This window comes from Chiloscyllium plagiosum, chromosome 28, assembly GCF_004010195.1.
Source record: "Chiloscyllium plagiosum isolate BGI_BamShark_2017 chromosome 28, ASM401019v2, whole genome shotgun sequence".
NCBI lineage: Eukaryota > Metazoa > Chordata > Chondrichthyes > Orectolobiformes > Hemiscylliidae > Chiloscyllium > Chiloscyllium plagiosum.
Window position 1 is genome coordinate 39,167,035 of NC_057737.1, and position 24,810 is coordinate 39,191,844.

At 41.1% G+C, this 24,810-nt stretch overlaps 1 protein-coding gene across 4 annotated transcripts in view; it reads right to left on the reverse strand.

Annotated features, from left to right (window-relative positions):
• The window catches only part of hip1 (huntingtin interacting protein 1), a 338,601-nt gene that overhangs the window by 176,902 nt on the left and 136,889 nt on the right, over positions 1-24,810 (reverse strand). For all 4 annotated transcript variants that reach the window (XM_043718716.1, XM_043718713.1, XM_043718715.1 and 1 more), the window contains exons 3-4: positions 19,792-19,934; positions 1,068-1,124 (exon numbers count right to left, since the gene is read on the reverse strand). In XM_043718716.1, coding sequence (XP_043574651.1) covers positions 1,068-1,124; positions 19,792-19,934 — 200 coding nt within the window. The remainder of the gene's footprint in view (positions 1-1,067; positions 1,125-19,791; positions 19,935-24,810) is intronic.

Consider the following 24,810-nt stretch of genomic DNA (forward strand, 5'->3'; position numbering starts at 1 on the left):
TGGCCTGAAATTGCAGAGTTCTCTCCCTAAAACTCTTGCTCCTACCTAAAAATTGTTCCTTGACACATTTTTTGGTCACCTGTTCACATATCACCTCCTAAGGCTCAGTGTCAAATTTCATATGTTTCTGTTGAATGTTAAGTACATATGCAAATTAATGAGTGCATCAGAGCCATTTAACAACGCATCTGTGAAGATGGTTTACTTTTAATCTGTGTAACAAAGGCAAAATGTGCAGCTCCAAATTATTTATTTGATGGGTTCAAGTTCAAGAATCCCCTTTTTTAATTGCCTCCAAAAACGTGGCACCAAAAGTGGATTTCAAATCTTCCTCATAACTCTGCATTCAAGCTAGTAATATTAAACTGTGGTGCAGTGCTCAGCCTGGAGACAAGCTTAAAGCCACGTGTTCAGTCTCTCAGACATTCTAGCTCTACTCATTAAACTATATCAATGACCATCCTATCTCACCCTCTTTGCCACTGAAATCTGATCAACCTTCACAGGATTCCTGAGCTTGATTCCCCACAAATTCTACTCATTCAGAATTCTAATCACCTCACCATGATGTGTGCCAAGTCCCACTAATTCATTTTCCCTTCCTCACTCAGCTAAAATTGCTCAAGTGCCCAGATACATCAATTTCTAAACCTACATTGTCTACAAACTCCTGCAGCCCAGTCTCTCAGCTCCCACTGTCAGCTCTTTAAATACTGGTTTATTTCATATTCTTGCCTTCCTCCTTTCTGTTATTGGTGAACAAGTTTTCAAACAGGACTCAGTTTTCTGGACATCTACTCCAAAACTCCTTAGTCTTGCTACATCTTTTTACCAAACTTCAAGGTGTTTGAAAACTTATTTGCTTGAACATATCTCAGTCACCTTCTGAATTGCTCCCAATTGCTGTTGAGTGTCTCATCATCTCTCACCTTCAGTGCTATTTCTAAGTGCTCAAACAGTGTTCAAAGCAGGTTTCTGCAAACATTTTTGAATGACACAATAAATCTGATCTCACAAAGACATATACACAAGAGGGTACTCAAGAACAGGAACTCCAGAGCACTTACCCACATTCTGCTCATGTCATTCAGCTCATTCTTATATCGCATCGAGTCCAAAAGAACCTGTGGTACAATGAATAACCCACATGATGAAATGGTCATCAAAACACTTCAGAACATCAAATGTGAACAAGCCTAGTTAACCAGAAAATGTAACATGTACACATTCATAAATAATATATGGCAAAAGCATGAAAACAGATTTGCTGTATTTTACAGTTTATAGACAGGGCACAGTGTGGGGAATATGGGTGAAGCTATAAGATGCGTGACCCCTCGATCCAGTTTGAAAAACAGAACATTGCAGGAAAATAATTTAGACCAGAGTCATGGATTTATCATCAAAAACTATGTCCATTATTCTCTTCTCCCTTGCATAATTCTTGTTCTGGCATGTCCTTCTGTGGTTGTGAACAGCCTTTGCTCGAGGTAAGTTTGGTTATTTGGGCGTTTTAAAAAATTTTTTCTCTCCAATGAGGCTATTTCTGCAAAAGGAAATTACAACTTAATCTAATCAAATTGTGAGCTTAACACTCTCACTCCCACTCCAGCATGGCTCCATGACAGTGATCATGTTGGACACTTGGCTTCATCCTTTCCAGCCCCAAGAGCACATGTCCATTTGGCCTCAGGCTACTGCAATATCATATCAACCAATGAAATATTTATTTGCAGGTGTTATTATGCCAGTACTGTAAATTCCATTAACGCAGTGTCACACAGGAGGATTGATGGAGCCTCAGGTTCGTACCAACACAGCACACTTGATGAAAGGAGATCACAACCAAACTGATCCTTCAATAAGTTTGGTATTCTGATACCTGGCCAAGGATAATCAGCAGTAATCTGGACTGCCACTGATGACAGATAACATGCTTATCACATTAATGGATAGTTGACTTGGTATTTGGCTCCAGACAATTTCGAAATCAATGGGTGGAACAGTCTTTGCTGGACAAATGGCAGCAAGCTTGTCCAGGCTCCACAGAGTTAGCCAGCTGGGGGGCTCTCAACACTATGACCAATCTAACAATATCAAAACTCCTTTTGTGATATGTCCCCACTAATCATGTGTATTTCTCAGCAGGGAACAGAAAACCACTTGGGTCACAACTCTGCAACAGCACATTATAGCAGCTGACATTAAGTCAATGCAATCTTATCACTGTGCTGTACATCTCTCTGACTATACTCTATACATAGACACATGACATGTTATGCCAAGAGCTTGCTAATATCAAAGTTTTACTGCAGTGTAGCACATTATACGACAGGAGACCCATTTTTAGTCTAATCCATTCTTACATTTCCAAGCAAAGGCTGTTCTTCACCAAGTCCTGGTGAATTCACAGGCACTGAATTAATATTCAATTGTTCTCTCTTGCACCATCAATAGAAGGCAAGTCATTGAAGTTAAAGCCCTGAACAGCTGATAGTGAGAGAACTGCATGTTTGCCATTGGCTGCAGCCATTAGTTCTCCAGTTGAAACTCTAGAGACAAAACTTGAAACATAATTCTGGTGTTAGAAAGCTAAAAATGTGCCCTCAAGATACAACCAAAGTTAGGAAAGACAAATGAATATTTGTATCATTGGACATTTTCAGCTTAAATGGGCTTGGTAGAAACTAAATTAAAGTAAAACCCTAACAACTACAGATACAGCTATTATGATTTAAATAGGCCTTGCATAACCGCCTGTAGTTACCATAAATTCACATCCTGTCCCACCTCCAACAACTCCAATTACACAATTTATTCAACAAAATTGCCTTTTTATTAGGAAAACCGCCTGCATCATTATTTCAAAGAACAGTAGAATCAGTACAACAGAGGTTACATTCTCTGCTGCAACGTAATTTTAATGCTAGGCAGATCTCATCTGGTCTCAGAGCCTTGAATTCAATGCTGCTTGACACTAGCCAACAAAGAATTACAGCACAGCTCAGTGACCTCAGGAAGCTGTGCAGGAAGTAGAGATGAGAAATCTGACAGAGCAACTTAATACTCAAAAGACAGAGTTACGTTAATAATAATAACTTTACTAATTGCACCTATGCCTCTATGTAAATAATACACTCAGAAAAGAATGAACTCCAGAAATGTAATCCTGAGAAACATCATTTTTCCAATTCAACTTGATTTGCTTTGAACATCCTTAACCTTGAATTGAATTGCATTAGCTTTATTGGCACATATACTCAATAAGTACAGTGAAAAGTTTACTGTTTACAGCTAAATAGTATTACATTTTGAATAAGTGAAACTTGCTGAGTACATTGTCATGTTGCCATCAGTTTAACTCAAACAGAACTAACAAGTTAACTGTTTGATCATATTCCTCAGCTCAATGTAGAGATGTCTTACATTAGCAGCTTTACCACTGGAGTCTCAAAGCCTCACTGCCCAGGTGCTGTCAACTGAGAGACAAATTTGCAGACTTTCTAAGTAACAACAAATCCCAGACTGGAATCATGAGAAATAATAAACATTCATGGTTAGAGGAAAATAAGGCAACCAAAGTTTCTGAAATGTTTGTATGGAAGGATGTTCAGCCTTAAAATTATTAACATGAGACTGACCATTCACAACAAAGGAGTTCTATCAACTCAAATGGACTCACCACATTAACGCAGTGGCAACAAGAACAGGTCAGAGGCTAGGAATATGCTGGCGAGTAACTCACCACCTGATGCATCAAAGCCTGTCCACCATCTACAAGGCACAAGTCAGGAGTATGATGGAATACTCCCCACTTGCCTGGATGGGTGCAGCTCCAACAACACTCAAGAAGCTTGACACCATCCAGGACAATACAACAGCCTGCTTGACTGGCACTTATGCCCACAAGCATCCACTCCCTCCACCACCAATGTTCAGTAGCAGCAGTGTGTACTATCTGCACGATGCACTGCAGAAATTCACCAAAGATTCTCAGACAGCACCTTCCAAACTCACAACCACTTCCATCCAGAAGGACAAGGGCAGCAGATACATGGCAACACTGCCACCTTCAAGTTCTTCTCCAAGCCACTCAACATCCTGACCTGGAAAAATATCACTGTTCCTTCACTATTGCTGGGTCAAAATGCTGGAATTGTCTCCCTAATGGCATTGTGGGTCAACTCACAATGGGCTGCAGCAGTTCAAGAAGACAGCTCACCACCACCTTCAAGGGCAACTAGGGGCAGGCAGGCAATAAAAATGCTGACTAGCCAGTGACACCCATATTCCACAAAATGAATAATTTTTTAAAAATCTCACTGCATTACTTGCCCATCCTGCAGTCAAAATAGTTGACCCAGTCAAACAGCCTGACTGAAAGAACCATTCTGCTGTAATGGAGAAAGGAAGTTAAAGAAATGCCATATCTGTCCATCCGCAGGTTTTCTTTGTTATTAAGATTATGAAATGGTTATATCACACTATGTCAAAGCTGTGCTGTCTCTCTCCAACTTGTCCCACTCTCTACTCTTTCCACTCAGTCCTGAAAAGTGCTCCCTTCCAAATACCTATATTATTCCCTTTTGAAAGCCACTATTTAATTTGCCTCCAACAACCTTTCCTCACAATGGCAAAAGTATTATCGGCAATGACGTGCAACCTGTGTCGTCTGCCTTCAACTCTTCCACTGATACAAACAATCTCTCACAATGTATTGTGCATGTTTAAGCTCATGATTTCGAACACCTTTATCAAATTTCCGAGCAGCTTTCCCTCCTTTCAACTCAAATCAGAAAGTAGCTCAGTGGTTTACTGTTGAAATTTCCATCAATGCTGCATTGTATTGCATTATGAGGTAACATACAGAATTGGCAAACTCATCTTTCTTGGAATATATTGTGGGAGAAATGTTTAAGAAGATTTCTGTTGATTACCTGGAGGTAAGAATCGTAGTGGATCACTGCCGATAATGCTTTCTCTTGTGATATAATGGGAGAAAGTCAAAAGAATCCACAGGTATCAATCTGCCTGATGCCAGAGAAACAATCCAAGTAGCTATGTGAACACATTCCTACCTACTCTTCTGTATCTGTAAGCAAGAGTGCCAACAAGTTCCCTATCTAGAAAAATCAGGTCTTGAAAATTAATAATAATCTTCTCTCACCCTCATTAGAAATGATAGCACAAGTCTCATAAAAGCTCCAGAGATTCAAACAAGTAAATGCGACGCCCAGACAAAGCTCACAAATTTTGAAAATGCTCACTAAGATTGCCTCGTCAATGTATTTTCTACATACATAATGTTCACACAGGTCAGTATCTGGGGAACAACATGAACCATAGAGAGGCAGGAGAACGATCCTTCAGCCTGGCCATTATAACTGACGATCAGTGCTACCTTTTTTGAAGCATGATAGTGACTGTGATCCATTGTCCAATTTTACTTGATCTTATGTCAAAAACCAATCAGAATGAGAACAATCCAGCTTCATCACTGCAAAAATGATTGATGCAAATTAAAGTCTTACTAGAAAAGACACAAGAGACATAGAGCACTACATGCCATTTACAACATAGAGTGAATGAGTGACACCACTGAAGTTGTGTTTGCAAATTCAATTTTGCTGAATTTTTGTGAACAGTCCTTTAAACAGTCAAGCATCAGATCAAGCTCTAAAGTTACATTTAGTTTCAGTCACCGCAATGGACATAATATTGAAATGCATGCATTAGATTCAGGATGAAGGCTCGACCATAGGCCAAGGGGAAAATGTGTAGAGGAGAGTAGCTCCTTCCAAATATTGAATAATCGGAAATCAGAGCAACATAACTCTCCAAGGATGACCTTGACCCTCTCAGTTGTCTGACTTCTTGAACCCACGAATCAATCTTTTTAAACACGTTAGAGAGCTTGATGAGGTCATTATCCATGCCATGTCCTGCTATCTCCAATCAGATTCACTGCTTAAATTTATCATGTTTTCTTGTGAGCTGCTTATTGATCTGCAAAAAGCATTAAGGGCAGTATCTGCCAAGGCATCTCAGTTATTGCTTATTATTGTGTTTCATGCTACCTAGTGAGGAACAGCTTGCAGAAGTAGTAGCTTCAAAGCACAAGATACAGGACAAGGGATAACAAATTTACACAACATGTCCTGTTAAACCACTGCTGCTAACACTGCAAATTCTTGGGGAGAGATTTTTAGTCCACAGCTGCATACATGACACAAAAATCAAATAGGTTCATCTCCATCCCAGACAATCAGAAGGCATCCGCAAATAAACATCATATTCTTCTGTGTCGCGCACTCTCTCTCCCTCCCTCTCCTCCTCCCCCCCTAAACTCCAACCTTCCCCAACTACTGCCACACCCATTTTTTGCAATTTTGTTTCTGACATTCCTCTGTTTCTTTCAAAGAAACAACCAGTTGTGATTGATTGCCCAAGGGGGTCAAAGAGGAATTTTCCATAGAATGTTTCCTTTATTGGTTTTTCTGTTTAATATCTTTTTTATTTTGCTTTTCCCAGCGGATTACGTGGCTGCAGGGAGTTCAGCATAAGATCTTTTATTAAGATCGGTGTTGCAAACAGAAGCACTAAACAGGAATAAAGCTATTCTTTAATTAAGAATACATTTTTGTGCCAGCATGTTCAGAACAAGCCTTATAATTATTGTTGCTGGGCTTCAAACTTCTAAAATATGACAACCAGAACACATCTTTATCATTCCCAGTGCATTTTGAGAGCCTTGAAAAGGAAAAACACTTTTCATTTAACATATTCAAAAGAGAAAGAATAGCTAAAGCATTCATCTACCCAATTGGATAGCTACTGGCAGTTGACTATTAGAAATGTTAATGAACTACTTCTGCATTAACCAAAAAAAAATGCTGAAAAGTTAACCTAATTGCCCACCAACATTAGTTCTTTCTAGTGCTGGTAAGTCAAGGGAGAAGCAGTGAACTTGAGGGACAGAGTTTAGTACTTGGCAGTGACTTGGTTCCAGTCAGAACTAAAATCATACAACCTCCTGCAACTCAACAGGAAAGGCTTTAACCCAAAGCTGTGAATCTTTAAAAGCTCAAACATGTACGAGCAAGCCCATGAGCAATGGCTAAACACTCACTAGTGTTTAAGTTACTCACTTCTTAAAGGGACACTGCCCCACCATAACATACACAAATTGTAGTAGATAGCAGATAGGGATATAGAGGAGCCAGAGGACAGGAAAAAATCTAAGCCCCCAATGACAGCAGATTGGGTTTAGGACTACTGTGGTAAACACATTTATCATACTTACAAGTTACTCAATCTCATTGCTGTTTGTTATTGGAGAGTGCTCTAACAAGGGAAGAAACCAAAAACAATATATCTAGATTGGAAAAATCCAATCATTCTCTCATCATGTACTGACATGCTGTCAGATTAGCTTCAGTTATGGTACCCTTCATAGCTGAAATGTGATTCTCTCATAACATTTTTCAAAATTTTTCATGGACACATATTTCAAACATGGCAGAGGTGTATCACAGTTGAGTCTGAAAGTGGGAATTGTTTTTGCCATTTCTGCAAAAGTCCAAGGCAGAAAAGAAATTGATGTCCTGTTTATAAAAGAAAGTATAATGGAAAAATACTTTGCATCAAACACTTTCTAACTAGCAGTTTACGTTTGGATATGGATGTTTGGTCGTCATATTAAATTTGTCAAACATATGTGTGAAATGGTTTATTTTTACGGATTGCTAAACAAAACACAATGTTTATTACCACAGTAAGCTGCATTGCTGGAGTCTGAAGTTCAGTGTCTGCTGCAGATCCTTGAACAGGTGAGTCGGTATTCATCATTAAACAAAGAACAGATCAATGTCAATGGCTACATTTAAAGTGTTTCTGCCAGGGCAGTCGTAAACAGCGACCAGTGTCACCAATAAAACTGACATTTTCTATGCTGAAGATTTATCTACTACATCTCTTCAGCATTAAATAAGCAGAGTCACTTTACACCATGCTGCTGCTGAACATACACTTTTTCCAAATATTATACCCAGATATCCTGACCAATAACATTCCTCGGTGGTCACCACTGTGGCACAAACCAACAATTTCTGTAATGACAAAGTAACTTTCAAGCAACTTGTACAATTACAATCTAACGTGGAGTTTCTGGATGTTAACAGTAACAATGGACAGCATCTTTCTCAGTGTATTCTCTTAAATCTAGTTAAAAATCTAGCTTTTGGAAAAAAGAAATCAGGTGGTTCGAAGGAGCGACGCTCCGAAAGCTAGTGCTTCCAAATAAACCTGTTGGACTATAACCTGGTGTTGCATGATTTTTTACATTGTCCACCCCAGTCCAAAACCAGTTCCTCCACCTCTTGAATCTAGCCTGTACATATGAAAATATAACAAAATATGAAGCTTATTAACATACATATAGCTCATAACAATGGTGACTTACCTGGTAACATTTTTCCCAAGTCACAAGATTCCAAGTTCATGTCCCATTCCAGGCTTCAGGACTAAAATCAAAGCTAACCTTTTAGCTCAATACAAAATGAGTACTCTACACTCTGATCTGCCTGATTGGATGCAAACAAAAGATCCTGCTATACTATTTCAAAGATCGGAGAAGTTAACTCCAATGTCCAGGCCAACATTTGCTCTTCAATCAACATCACAAATGATGACTGTCTGGTCATTACCACAAAGCTGTTTAGGGAGTTTGCCAGCACAAATTGGCTGTCATATTTCCAACATCACAACCATGAGACTACACTTCAAATATCACTTCATTGGCTGCAACGCTCTAGATAAGTCCAGCAGTTATGAAAAATGCAACATATAAATGCAAACCTTTACTTCTGTATTACATTTGATTCATGAAAACCAAATGCGGCTGACACACCATGTGCAACTGCTGTCATTCCTAAAACCTCATCAAAAGACTGCAAAGAAAAAGAATTTGAACTCAGCAAATAGTGGTGAACATTGTGCAATCATCAGTGCACATGCCCACTTCTGACCTTATGATGGAAAGAAGGTCATTTATGAAACATCTGAAGACAGTTGGGCTGAGGACACACCCCTGAGGAACTCCTGCTGAGATGACTGACCAACAACCACAACCATCTTCCTTTGTGCCAGGTATAACTATGGAGAGTTTGGCCCCTGATTCCAGTTTTGCTTGGGGTTCTTGATGCAATACTTGGTCAAATGCGTACTTCATGGTAAGAACTTTCAGCTCACCTCTGGAATTCAGCTCTTTTATCCATATTTGAACTCAGGTTGTAGTGAGGTCAGAAGCTGAGTGCACCCAGCAGAACTCAAAACGAGATAGCACTCAGCAAGTTATTGCTGAGCAACTGCCACTCAATAGTGCTGTTGATGATACATTCCAACACATTAGTAATGATCCGATTGGTGGAAATTGGTTCGGTTGTATTTATCCTGCTTTTGGTATATAGCCCAATTTTTCATTCACAGGTAGATGCCAGTGCTGTAACTGCACTAGGACAACTTGACTAGGGGAGTGGCAAGTTCTGGAGCACGGGTCTTCAGTACCACTCCAGAATGCTGGCAGGGCTCACAGCCTTTACAATATCCAGTGCCTCCAACCATTTCTTGATATCACGTGGCTGAAGACCGGCATCTGCGGACCACTGCAGGAGACTGACACAGATCATCCACCGCTTGGCCACCAGCATAGCCTTGTCCAGATTTAGTTCAATATTGTCTATGCACTGGACCCTGATCACTTATGTCTTCCATCATCAGCAAATGTTGCAGCTAAAATATTCTATCATTACCAATGAATAGTTCTAAATGATTTAATGAACAGAATCTAAATTAGCTCCCTTGGAAAACCTATTAGTCAGCAGCTCCTCCCATTATCATCATCTACTGCTATTTAGCCAATTACTGGAAAGCTCCTGTACCAAGATTGACAGACACTCCCTTTATCTGCTGTATAACTAAATGGATTACACCCCTTGCTGTTTCCTTTGGGTTTTGAAGTTGTATGGTTGACATACAACTTCATATACAGCTCATGCATTTCTGGATTTCCTGAAAATATTCAACCAGACGTTTGCTTCTCATTCAATGCCAAAGCATTGCATCAATGCATCTCATTCCATCTTCCCCGTTGATATTTGGCACTGTTTACAGAAAGTGTAGTGATTATAATGAAGTCAGCCAGCTGGGCCTCATTGAATGAGTTCCCTGATTGGACCAGTGTAATAGCCCCAATCAGGGTGCCCTGGCTGACACAAATAGGTCAAGTGTCAGGGATACTGACACTCTGGTGCCTGACTCTGTACTGGGCAAGACAATAGTGAAGGATGTTCATTTGTAAATGAAGGGTGACTTGGTGACAGCACACCAGCCTATCTCAGAAAGGATGTTTTATTAGTGTATAACACTCGAGAGCTGAAAATGTGTTGCTGGAAAAGCGCAGCAGGTCAGGCAGCATCCAGGGAACAGGAGAATCGACGTTTCGGGCATAAGCCCTTCTTATGCCCGAAACATCGATTCTCCTGTTCCCTGGATGCTGCGCTTTTCCAGCAACACATTTTCAGCTCTGATCTCCAGCATCTGCAGACCTCACTTTCTCCCTATAACACTCTAGAGCCTGTTTCATAAGCTAAGATTTTAAGACCATAAGATACAGCTGCAGAATTTGGCTATTTGGCCAATCCAGTCTTCTCTGCCATTCAATCACAGCTAAGAAGTTTCTCAACACCATTCTCCTGTTTCTCTGTAACCCTTGATCCTCTTAACAATGGAGAACTTATCGATCTCTGCTTTAAATATATCCAATGATTTGGCTTCCACAGCCCTCTGCAGCAATGATTTCCACAAATTCAGATTCACCACCCTCTGGCTGAAGAAATTCCTTATCATCTCAGTTCTAAAGGGTTGTCTCTTCCCTCAGAGGCTGTGTCCTCGGGTCCAAGTCTCTCCTATTAGAAGAAACATCATCTCCATGTCTATTCTATCCAGAGCTCTCAGTATTCTGCAAGTTTCTATCAGATCTCCTCCTCATCCTTCCAAACTCCGTTGAGTACAGACCTACAGTCTTGAACTGCTCCTCATATGCAAACCCTTCATCCCTAGAGTCATTCCTGTAAACCTCCTCTGGTCCCCTTCAAACACCAGCACATCCTTCTTTGGATGCAGAACCCAAAACTGCTCACAATACTCCAAATGCAATCTGACCAGAGCCTTACATAGCGTCAGCACTACATCTCTGCTCTTGTATTCTAGCCCTCTTTAAATGAATGCTTATATTGCATTTGCCTTCCTAACAGCCAACTGAACCTGCATGTTAATATTGAGAGAATTCTGAACTGGGACTCCTAAGTCCCTTTGTGCTTCAGATTTCCAAAGCCTTTCCCCATTAAGAAAATTGTCTATGCCTCTATTCTTCCTACCAAAATTCAGAACATCAGACTTTGCCACATTGTATTCCAGCTGCCACTTCTGTGCCCACTCTCCTAACTTCCAAGTCCTTCTGCAGCCTCCCCGTTTCATCAACACAACCTGTCCCTCTATCTATCTTCATTTCATCTACAAACTTAACAGCTATGCCCTAAGTTCCTTCAGCAGATCATTACTGTACAATGTGAGTAGTAGTGACCACAACACTGACCCGTTTGGAACTCCACTTATGACCAGGTGCATCCCGAAAGAGACCATTGTATCCTCACTTTCTGCCTTCTGCCAGTCAGCCAATCCTCTATCCATACCAGTACATTGCTCTTAACATCTTGGGCTCTTATCTAATTTGCAGCCCTCTGCGCAACACACAAGTTAGAATTCCACCTAAACAGAACAACAGCTGTTGCAATATTAATCCAGCTGTACATGAGGAACCGCAGGTTCAGACATTTGGTGTATGTTCTTGGCTGAGGAGTAATGGTACAAAGTTTCCATCTGTGGAATTATGACTGAACACCTTGGTCAGTCCAAGCAGCAGAGCAAAGGAGAGCGACCCTGGAAGTATACAAGAGAACCCGAGGAGCAGAGTCAGTCAGAGTGAACATGGAATTGAATCTCGGGGCGAAGCTTTGAAGGTGGAGTTACAACTCAACAAGGGACACAAGCGTGGCTGCTTGGGTACCATATTTGCAGACTGAGTGAGTAATGTCGAAAGACAGATAAAGTACTTACTTTTGTAGTTGTAGTCTGCTAGGAATACAGAGGGAAGTGAGAGACCAGAGTTTGGTGACGAGTGGATTAGGCTGTGTAATCAATCCCTGGATGCTGCCTGACCTGCTGTGCTGTTCCAGCAATAAAGTTTCAACTACCATGTTTGCAGACAGAGTGAGTAATGTCGAAACTACTTTTGTAGTTGCAGTCTGCTAGGAATACAGAGGGAAGTGAGAGACCAGAGTTTGGTGACGAGTGGATTAGGCTGTGTAATCAATTCCTGGATTATTATCTGGAGTTGATGAGGTTGATTTAGATGATAACGTTTATAATGGCAGGTGAACTTGGCTCTGTGGAATGCTCCTCCTGCAACATGGGGACACTTCCAGTGCCTGTGGAGACTATGTACGCAGGAAGTGTGTTCAGCTGCAGCTCGTGAGTTAACACATGGAGCGCCCGGAGCTGTAGCTGGACTCACTATGGAGCATTCATGAGGCTGAGTATATCGTAGATAGCATGTTTCATGAGCTAGTCACATCACCAGTAAAGGCTACACAAGAGAAGAGTTGGGTGACCATCACGAAGACAAGGACATTTCAGACACTGTTCGGGGAGGGGGTGTATCCTCTCAATGGAAAGCAGCAGCAGGATCAGCGGCACCCCAACTGGCTCTGTTGTACAAAGTGGAGGCGAGCAGTAGTGAAAGGGGAATCTATAGTCAGGAGTATAGACAGGGATTACTGTGGCCACCTGCGAGACTTCAGAATACTGTGTTGCCTTCCTGGTGCCTGGATCAAAGATTCCTGGGCGGTCACAGGATATTCAGCAGGTGGGGGGGGGGGGGGGGGGGGGGGGGGGGAGTAGCAGGAGCTGTAGTCCATATTGGTACCAACAAAATAGGCAGGAAAAAAGATGAGTCAACAATGTGGTGCTGGAAAAGCACAACAGGTCAGGAAGCATCAGAGGAGCAGGAAAATGGGCGTTTCGGGCAAAAGCCCTTCATCAGGAATGAAGAGAGATGAAGTCCTGCAAGGGAGTTAGATAAGTTGAAATGCGGAACATCTTGGGGTGCAATCATGGGATTACCTCCTGTACCATGCCAATAGGAAGATAGTACAGTTAAATATGTGGCTAAAGAGCTGGTGTAGCAGGAGGGCTTCAGGTATATGGTTCACTGGGATGTCTTCTGAGGCAGGTGGAACCTGTACAAGAAGGACAGGTTACACCTAAAACTGGAGGGGCATCAATATTCTTGCGAGTGCCACTCAGGAGTACTTAAACTTGTATGGCAGGTGAACAAGAAACAGAGCAGTAGAGTTTGGATGAACACGTATGACTGGTATGTTGTAGCAAGACAAGTCTGGCAGCTTAACATTCCAGGATTTACACACATTCAGGCATGATAGAGATGTAAAAGAGGTGGGAGAGTTGCCTTACTGATTGAGGGGAATATCACAACTGTATTCAGGGAGGACACCTTGGAGGGCTCATCCAGTGAAGCCATATCAGTAGAGCTCAAGGATAGGAAAGGTGCAATCACTTTGATGGCATTGGACGACAAGCATCCTAGCAGCCAGCAGGTGATACAAGAACAGATACATGGACAGATTTTGTAAAAGTGTGAACACAACAGGATTGTTGTAGTGGGTGATTTTAACTCCCCCTATATTGACGGGGACTCACTGAGTGGCAGAAGCTTATATAGGGGAGAATTGGTTAGGTGCGTCCAGGACAGTTTTTTGAAACAATATTTAAAGAGTCTAATGCAAGAAGGAGCCACACTAGACCTGGTATTGAGGTAACATTTCAGGAACAGTGATGATAATTCTCTAAGTTTTAAGTTACTTACAGATACTTACTTAAGAGTAGTCCTTGGTTGAAAGTACTAAATTGGAAGAAGGGTAACTCCCAAAATATTAGGCAGGAACTGGGAAATGTACTTGGGGGGGGTAGCTGTTTGAGGGTAAAACTACATCTGGTAAGTGGTAACCTTTTAAAGGCCAGTTGATTAGAGTTGAGAACTATGTGTGTTCCTGTGAAAATGAAGGATCAGAATGGCAAGATTTGGGAACGAAGATCACAAAATAAATTGTGGGCTTGGCCAAAAAGAAAATGAAGGCATATGTAAGGTTTAGGAAACTATATTCTTTTGAGAGCTCTGAAAGTTTTCAAAGGTAGCAGGATGTAATTCAAACAAGGAATTAGGATTAAAAGTGACCATTATACATCTTTGGCAAACAGGATTAAGGAAAATCCCAAGGCATTTTATACATATTTTAGGAGCATAATGTAGCTAGAGAAACAGTAGGTCCACTCGAGGACAAAGGAGGGAATTTGTGTGTGGAGCCAGAGGAAGTGGGTGAGGCCCTTAATGAGCATTTTGTAACAGTATTCACAAAAGAGAAGGACATAGCGGATGGTGAGTCTTGGGAGGGGGATGTTGATATTCTGGGACATGTTAACATAAAAAAAAAAGGCTGTGTTGGGTTTTTAAGAAAAGCATTAAGGTAGACAAGTCCACAGGATCTAATGGTATCTATCCCAGAATGCTGAGAGAAGCCATTGAGGAAAGTGCTGGGGCCTTGTATGTCCTCTTCAGTAACAGAAGTCCCAGAGAACTGGAGAACAGCCAACTTTGTTCCTTTGTTTAAGAAGGACAACAGGGATAATCCAGGAAGTTACAGGCTAGTGAGCCTTACATCTGTGAGGAGAAAGTGAGGACTGCAGATGCTGGAGATCAGAGCTGAAAATGTGTTGCTGGAAAAGCGCAGCAGATCAGGCAGCATCCAAGGAACAGAAACGTCGATTCTCCTGTTCCTTGGATGCTGCCTGACCTGCTGCGCTTTTCCAGCAACACATTTTCAGCGTTACATCTGTGACAGGGAAAGTATTGGAGAAGATTCTTAGGGATAGAACTTACTCACATTTGGAAAGATATGGCCTTATGACCAATAAGCAGCATGGTTTGTGCAGGCAAGATCATGTCTCACAAACTTGAAATTTTTGTGGAAATGACAGATAATTGATGAGAACAGGCTGATAGATGTTGCCTATGTGCACTTCAGCAAGGCTTTTGACAAGGTCCCTCACAGCAGGCTGATACAAAAGATGAAGTCACATGGGATCTGCAGAGAGATGGTGATATGGATACAGAACTGGCTTAGTCATAGAAGACAGAGAGTCGCAGTGGCAGAGTGTTTTTCTGATTGAAGATCTGTGACAAGTGGTGATGTGCAGTGATCAGCGTTTGGATCCCTGTTTGTTACACAGTAGAACCTCAATTATCCGAACGAGACTGGCGGGGAGTATTTTGTTCAGAAAATTGATTGTTCGGATAATCGATTTGATCGTAAACGAGCAGTAATTTATGAGTGCCGGTTATACGCACATTTCTTGGTTATCCGGCAATGCTCGCCATTATGTCATTTAATCGGTAACTGATCTATCGTAAACAAACAGTAATGTGAGTGCCAGTTATTGAACATTTCTCAGTTATCCAGCAATACACACCATAATGCCATTTAACGGATAACTGAAAGCTGAGTTGCCTAATGCCGTTTTTACGGAACTTTGAGATCTTGTTCAGATAATTTAAAAATTGGATAATTTATGTTTGGATAATCGAAGTTGTATAAATGTTTTTGAAGAGAATGTAGGCAGTCTGATTAATGATTTTATAGACAACACAAAGATTAGGGGAGATGCAGATAGTGAAGTGGTTTGCCAGAGGTTACAGCGGGATCAAGAGACGCTCAAGATTTGGGCTGAGAAATAGCAGATGGAATGTAACTTGGACAAATGTGAGGTGATGTATTTTGGAAAATCTAATGCAGGAGTGAAATATACAGTAAATGGCAGAACCCTCATCAACATACAGAGGGATCTAGGTATACAGGTCCACAGTTCCCTGAAAGTGGCAACATGTGTGGATAAAGTAGAGTGGAAAATATACAGCATGCGCGCTTTCATCGGTCAAGATGTAGAGTATAAAAATTGACAAGTCATGTGCAGGTGTATAAAATTTTAATTAGGCCACATTTGGAATATTGTGTACAGTTCTGGGTACCAAATACAAGGAGGATCATAGAATTCTTACAATGTGGTAAGAGGTCATTTGGCCCATCATGTCTACATCGATCCTCTGAAGACATATTTCCCTATCCTATTCCTGTAATCCTGCATTTTTATCATGGCTAATCCACCTAGTCTACACATCCCTGGACGCTATGGACGATTTAGCAGGGCCAATCCACATTATCTAGGTTGTAGAGGCTTTGGAGAGGGGAGAGTAATGGTTTACCACTATGGTGCCTGGTTTGGACAGTATTAGCTATGAGGAGAGACTGGACAAACTTGGTCTGTTTTCACTTGAATACTGAAGGATGAGGGAGTGGCCTGATGGAAGTTTACAAAATTATGAGAGGCATGAATAAAATTGATCATTTAAGTCTTTTTCCCAGAATAGAAATGTCAATTATTAGGGGACATAGTTTTAAGGTAAAAACAGATAAATTTAAAAAGGAGATGTGAGAGGCGAGTTATTTTTGTTTAATATGGAGGGTGGTAAGTGCCTGGAATCTGCTGCCAAATGAGGTAGAGGCAGATACAATGGCAACATTTAAGAGGTATCCTGACAATTATGAATAGGGAGGCAAGAGAAGGATATGGATGCGTAGAGGCTAAAGGTTTTGAGTTTACAAAGGCATCATGTGTCAGTGCAATCTTGGTGGGCCCAAGGGCCTATTCCTATACTGTGCTGTTTTTTATTGTTCACCTTGTCGAAGACCTCTGGAAATCCAAATCAATGATGTCCACTGGCTTTCCTTTATCTAACCTGACTTACCTTTTTAAAGGATGCTAACACTGATTTGTCAGGCATGACCTCCCCTTGATGAAGCCGTGCTGACTCAGCCCTATTTTACTATTCATTTCTAAATGCTCCGCAAACTCATACTTACTAATGGACTCTAAAATTCTATCATCGACCAAGGTCAGGCTAACCAACCAGTCCAAAGCTTCCTGTCTTCTGCCTCCCTCCCTTCATCAAAAAGAAAATACATGGCCAGACTATAATTCAAACTTTAAATCATTTCCATTGCGCACAATGAGGTAAGTTTAATTGATTCTGCAGAAACAGGTGATTTTGTATCCATAATAATGCCAAATTTCATATTCAATACTTTCTTCAATTAACATCCTACACTAATGACAATAAGGCCCAAAAACGACAGCATTAAAATATCTATACCCAGGCCATATCAAAGTTAAAAATCACACAACACCAGGTTATAGTCCAACAGGTTTAGTTGGAAACACTAGTTTTCGGTGACAACTATCTGATGGAGGAGCAGCATTCCAAAAGCTTGTGCTTCCAAATACATCTGTTGGACTATAACCTGGTGTTGTGTGATGTTTAACTTTGTCCACCCCAGTCCAAACCCCAGCACCTCCAAGTCATGCAGGCCATATCAGTAACTAAAACTATCTTGTACAGTCACACGATGGGGTTTCAGCTTATGACATTTTGAACTAAGTTAGGTGTAGGATCTATGCCTTTCCAAAAACAAGTCAGAGATGCAGCTCTAAGAGTGGCCTTATCAGCTATACAAGAACCCAAAGAACCCATGACCAGTTAAATGGAACTCCCTCGGTGGGCAATCATACTCGTTAGCAAGTGATTGCTGCCACTGATGAAATGGTACACGTACCACCCTTTGCATGAAAAAGCCTGAAAGGTCTTCACAGGGAGCAGTGTAAATATTTCTTAACTCTTGCATTTATTTGTGACTGATGGTCATGCCATAAATAGTACAGTAATGGAAATTCCATTATGAAATTATAACACTAACCCATCACTATAATTATATCAGAGGGTATTTTGATGGCCTTTTATTTCAGTAATTTTAACACACACTTCAAATCTATTTCTGAGAAAAATATTTAATCCCCATTTTGATTTTTAATCCTTTGTCAAGAAATGGTACTGAAAACAACAAATGGTGGAGATCACAGCGGGTCAGATAGCATCCATGGTGTGACAGCAAGCTAACTTTTCAAGTCTAGATGACTCTCCACCAGAGGTACACCTTCTTTTGAAAACATTGAGTTAGATTTTAACACAGACAGTCGTTGCAGTTAAAAATCAAAATGGGGATTAAATATTTTTCTCAGAAATAGATTTGAAGTGTCTGTGGTAAAATTACTGAAATAAAAGGCCATCAAAATACCCTCTGATATAATTATAGTGATGGGTTAGTGTTATAATTTCATAATGGAATTTCCATTACTGCACTATTTATGGCATGACCATCAGTCACAAATAAATGCAAGAGTTAAGAAATATTTACACTACTCCCTGTGAAGACCTTTCAGGCTTTTTCATGCAAAGGATGGTGCGTGTATCGAATCAGCTGCCAGAGGAGGTAGTGGCTGGTACAATTACAGCATTTAAAAGGCATCTGGTTAGGTATACGAATAGGAAGTATTTAGAGGGATATGGGCCAAATGCTGGCAAATGGGATTAGATTATTATTTTCGGATATCTGGTCTGCATGGACAAGTTGGACCAAAGGGTCTGTTTCATGCTGTACATTTCTATGACTCGAAGACTCTTTTTAAAGAAATAAACACAGTAAAGTAGATACACGAGCAAATCTCTGTTTGAACTGCTCCCACAAATTGTGCTGTTCTATAAAGACAGACACCTTATGCCTTTAAAGACAATGCATTATTCTTCAATTGAAATGCATCTGTTCCTCTCTTTAAAGTCAAGGACTCAAATTGCTGTTAAATAAATACCAAATGCTAATGGATGTTAATATGTGGTCACAGATCTTCTGGATCTTTTATGCTGCTTCACTTTACTTCTTTAAACAAGTCGTGCAGCAGAGAAATTTGAAGACAACACAGAAGTGGAACAGAAATATACAGAACAAGGAATATGTGGCAAATTAGCCATTTTGCAAAAGGCATGCCAATTCATTGTTGCGAGACTGGAACTTACACGACAACTATGGAGCCCTTATTTGGACACTTCTGTACGTACTCCTGTGGAAACGGCCAAGCTATCATTCCAAGCACACCCACTCCACTTGAATACCAAGAAAATAATATTCTTTTAATTTAAGTTACTGCTTTCTAAATGCTACTGTACAAAAACAGATTTCAAATTCCTTACCTCCTTCCTTGAACATTTAAGAGCCTAGACAGGAAGATTGTTTACAAAGCACAAGTTCAATAATATTTCCATCCCTCCAAGAACCATGAACAAATGAAGTGGTGTAAAAAACACTAATCAATACTTCTGGGTTGACATTACAGGAATCAGTACAAGCATCATCACCAAAGGGTGAACTACAGTTTTAGGATCAGTATTCCTCAACGTACAACAAAAAAACATGTCTTACAGTCACTGACTGAGCATCATAAAAAATGATCATAGGGATAGTGAATCTATTGATTTACATTTTAGTAGACATTGGGAGATAATTCTAGAGGCATATTAATGGATCAGCATTCCTAAATATCATGTGACTGAATGATGCTGTCTTGGTTGTAAAGATTCTTCTTCCTTCACTATCACCCTTGATGGGGCTCATTAAATAAAGTAACACTTAATGAACTGAAGATTTAACTTACACTTGGATGTCCATCTCGAAGCAGTTTGTGAAATACATGGCAAAATTTCCAGCAGAGGACAGCATTGCTGGACAGCGGCAACCGGTTCACTACTGACCAGAACGTGTGAGCGCCTTTCTCGTGGTGCGTACCCAGAATGCACGGTGCAGAAACATGCTAAGGAAACTGTGACAAAATGGAATTCATTTCACACAAATAAACAGATGCAATCAGTTCCCAACTTTGAAATTTCATCAGCTCAATCAAATGGGTTGTTATGGATGGAATCGTGACCATTAACAGAACTGCAGCATGGAAAAGGGAATGGAAACCACTCCTTCAACATATCCAAGATAAGAAGTTATGTGACTATTCAAGATCAAAAATCAAAACAGGAAATTCACAGCAACTCAATTAGCATCTGAAATAGGCAAATTAAAATTACAGATTTGAATCAAGTCTCCAGCCATCACTTTATTTTTTCACTGCTTTTATTTGCAGTCAATTGACATGCTGTAGACATTCTCCATTTTCTGCTTGATTTTAAAATGTTTTTAATATCATTTTGAAACTTTTTCTGCATATTTTAGCTGCAAAGTTCCTGACAGTTACTAAAAGCTCCAGGGTACAGATTAGGAATCAATTATCCATTACTTTTGCCAAAAATGTAAATGAATAAACTTCAGAAACAGGCAGTTGGACAGGATAGTAAAGGCAGTGTTTGGTACACTTCCCTTTATCAGCCAATGCATTGACTACAGGAGTTGGGTGGTCATGTTATGGCTGCACAGGACATTGCTTAGGCTACTTTTGGAATACTGAATTCAGTTCTGGTCTCCCTACTATAGAAAGGGTGTTGTGAAACTTGAAAGAAAAAAAAATCACGAGCATGTTGCCATGGTTAGAGAGTTTGAGCTGTAGGGAGAGGCTGAATAGGTTGGTGCTATGTTCCCTGGAGCATCTGAACCTGAAGGACGTTAGACCTTAAGACACAGGAGTAGAAATTAGGCCATCCAGCCCATCGAGTCGACTCTGCCGTTCAATCATGGCTGATAGGTTTCTCAATCCCATTCTCCTGCTCTCTCCCCATAAACCTTGATCCCTTTGATATTCAAGAACCTATGTATCTCAGTATTAAATTACTCAATGACCAAGCCTCCACTTCTGTGGCAGTGAATTCCATAGATTTACCACTCTCTGGCTGAAGAAGTTTCTCCTTATCTCCATGCCAAAAGGTCTCTTTAGTCTAAGGCTATGCCCTCAGGTCCTAGTCTCTCCTAATGTGACCTTATAGAAGTTTATAAAATCATGAGGGGTATGGATAGGGTGAATAGCAAAGTCTTTTCCCCAGAATACCAGTGTCCAAAACTAAAGGGTAAAGATTTAAGGTGAGGGCTGAAAGATTTGAAAGGGACCTAAGGGGCAACTTTTTCACACACAGGTTGGTGCATGTATGGAATGAGCTGCCAGAAGAAGTGGTGGAGACTGGTACAATTACAATATTTAAAAAGCATCTAGATGGGTATACAAATAGGAAGGATATATAGGGTTTTGGACCAAATGCTGACAAAGGAGATAGATTGATTTAGGATACCTGGTCGGCATGGACCAGTTGGACCAAAGAGTCTGCTTCCATGCTGTATAGCTCTATGACTCTATGACCAAAACATTCAATTTTCCACAAGCAGTTTGAACATCAGAAATAGTAGTGTGTCTTTGGAAGACATTTCCATTTTCTGAACGGTCTCCTTGCCCTCTGCGCAAGCCTGTGCTATCAATCAGGAAGGGGGAATCTCAGAGCTAGCCAAGGCTAGGCATTTGACTGCGTGGGGGTATATTAAATCGGAACTTGAAATTTATAACATTATAACACAGAAATGATCATTGGGAGCTGGTTGAATTAGTGCTTTGCACAGAAGACCAAGCCCAAAACAACAACAGGTTATTTCTCACGATATTTTTTCAGCTGAAGCTACCTTTTGCACAAAAAACACAGAACTGTGGATGCTGGAAATCAGAAACAAAAACAGAAATAGAAACAGAATTTGCTGGGAAACCTCAGCATCTGCAGTGCTTTATCCTTTGTAAACAAGCCTTCTGACAAGAGTGGTAATCACCTCGACATTGCGGAGGCTAAGCACCAGCTGTCAGACATCTCCTCCTGTCTCCCCTGGACCAGGACCCGACCATTGAACACCACACCAGCGTGTCCACAATGCTCACTAATCTCCTACCATCCGGTGACTTCCTTCCACACTGCTATGAAGCTCATAGTCACAACCCCCACCACTCGCTTCTATCCCCATTCCAAAATCCACAAACAGAACTCCCAGGGAAGATGGACGGTTTCTGCCCACTCTAGCCCTACAAAATCCATCTCTTCCTACCTTGACTTAGCCATGGATACTTGCATGGGCTCCCATTATGCCTCTCTCTTTGTGGAGTACATGGAACATTCCTTGTTCCAGTCCTACCCGGGCACTCACCCACAACTCTTTCTCCATTAGATTGCTGATATCATCATAGGCCTTCCCTCTCTTATCCAAAATTGGAAAAGTTCATCTATTTCACTTCCAATTTCCACCCTGCTCTCAACTTCACTTGGTCCACCTCAGACTCCTCCCTTCCCCTCCTCGACATCTGTTTCCATTATTGGGCATAAGTTGGCCACTGATATTGATGACAAACCTGAAGATTCCTATAGGTACCTTGACTACAATCCACACACCCTGCTTCTTGGAAACACTCTTCCATTCTCTTACTTTCTCCATCTCCTCCCAACTAACTGTTTTGATCATGCCACCTTCCACAAGGTACCTCAGAAATGTCCAACTTCTTCCTCAACCAAGGATTCCACATCACCATGGTTGACTGGGCCCTCAGCGATATCCAACTCATAGCTTGCCGCCACCCCTTCTCTTCCCTCCCACAACAGTAATAGGGACCCGTCATCCTCATTTACCACCCAACCAGCACCAACATCCAAAGGATCATAGCCACCAGTTCCACCAACTCCAGCAGAATGCCAATACTACACACCTACATTCTGTCTGCAAAATGACAGAGCATCCTGCTGCTTGCCACTTCAACACACCAGCATGTTCCCTGGCCAACATGTACAACTTGGACTTGCGACAGTCCTCCAGCAAAGCTCACCACAAGCTGGAAGAACAGCATCTTATTTTCCACTTGGGGTCCCTTCAGCTTTCAGGACTCATCATAGAGTTCAATAATTTTAGGGGCTGAACACCTTCTTCTATGTCTTTATCCCAGCCCCACACACTAGACCTAGTCATCAAATGGGTTACTAACATAACCATCCCATCATCAGCAACTAATCATCCCAATTATCAGCAATTGATTCCCCCAGGCTGACCTTTACCCATTCCTTTGTCTGTCCGACTGTTTTCCTTCTCTGGGCTACATCTCCTCCTATGGTTTACTCCTCTCCTTCCCCCATCTGATCTTCAGCATATATACCAACCCTTGCCCAGCAACAAAAACAGAAATTGCTGGAAAAGCTCAACAGGTCTGGCAGCATCTGTGAAGAGAAATCTGAATTAATGTTTTGTCTGGTGACCCTTCCTCAGAACTTCCCAAGCAACAATCAGTTCTCAGAAGGGCCACTGGACCTGAAACATTAACTCTGCTTTCTCTCCATGATGCTGCCAGACCTGCTGAGTTTTCCCAGCAATTTCTCTTTTTGTTTCTGCCTTTTGAGAAAATCTAACTTTATAAACTGCGCATCTATCAAGACTTTGTAAGTCAAATAAACTATTTAAAATGCTCTCAAACCTCGAAAGGTGGCCATTCAGGGACAAAAACTAACCAACACAGATATCTGGCAAATAACAATAGACAGCAGAAATATTTGCATCATCTATAAATACAGGCGAGATACCTGATGACTGGAAGGTGGCTAATTAGATTAGATTAGATTAGATTACTTACAGTGTGGAAACAGGCCCTTCGGCCCAACAAGTCCACACCGACTCGCCGAAGCGTAACCCACCCAGACCCATTCTCCTACAGCATTCTCCTAATGTTGGGCCTTTGTTTAAAAAGGGTTTTCAGGAGAAACCAGGGAACTATAGACCTGTGAGTCGGACTTTGGTTGTGGGTTAAGTTGTTGGAGGCGATTCTAAAAGATAGGATTTATAAACATTTAAAGAGGCAAAAACTGATGAGAGATAGTCAGCATGGTTTTGTGTGAGAAAAATCATGTCTCACAAATTTGACTGAGTTTTGTGAGGAAGTTACCAAAATGATTGACAAGGCAGAACAATAGACAATGTTTATGTGGAATTTAGTAAAGCCTTTAACAAGGTTCTGCTTGGCTGAATAATTAGCAAAGTTAGGTCACATGCAATTCAGGATGAGCTTGTCAATTGGATACATAATTGGCTTAAGGTAGGAGACAGAGGACTGGAGGCCTGTCACCAGCAGTGCTCCACTGGGATAAGTTTTGTGTGTCATTTATATAAATGATTTGGACGAGAACGTAGAAGGCATGGTAGGTATGTTTGCAGACCACACCAAAATTGGTGGCATAGTAGACAGTGAAGGAGGTTTTCTAAGGTTACAAAGCGATCTTGATCAAATGGGTTGATGGGCTGAAAAATGGCAGATGGACTTCAATCTGGATAAATGTGAGGTATTGCATTTTGGTACAACAGGGGCAGGACTTACACAATTAATGGCAGGGCCTGAGGTAGTGTTGTAAAACAGAAGACCTAGGGGTTCAGGTACATAATTCTTTGAAGTTTGCATTATATATCGACACAGTGGTTCAAAAGGCATTCTAGCATACTGGCCTTCATTGCCTCCTTTGAGTATAGGAGATGGGATGTCATGTTGAGGTTGCCAGGACATTGGTGAGGCCCCATCTGGAGTACTGTGTACAGCTCTCGTCACCCTGCTATAGGAAGGATATTATTAAGCTAGAAGGTTCAGAAGACATTTATCAGGATGTTGTCCTATATGGAAGGTTTGAGTTATAAAGAAAGGTTGAATAGGCTGGGACTTTTTCCATTGCAGCAT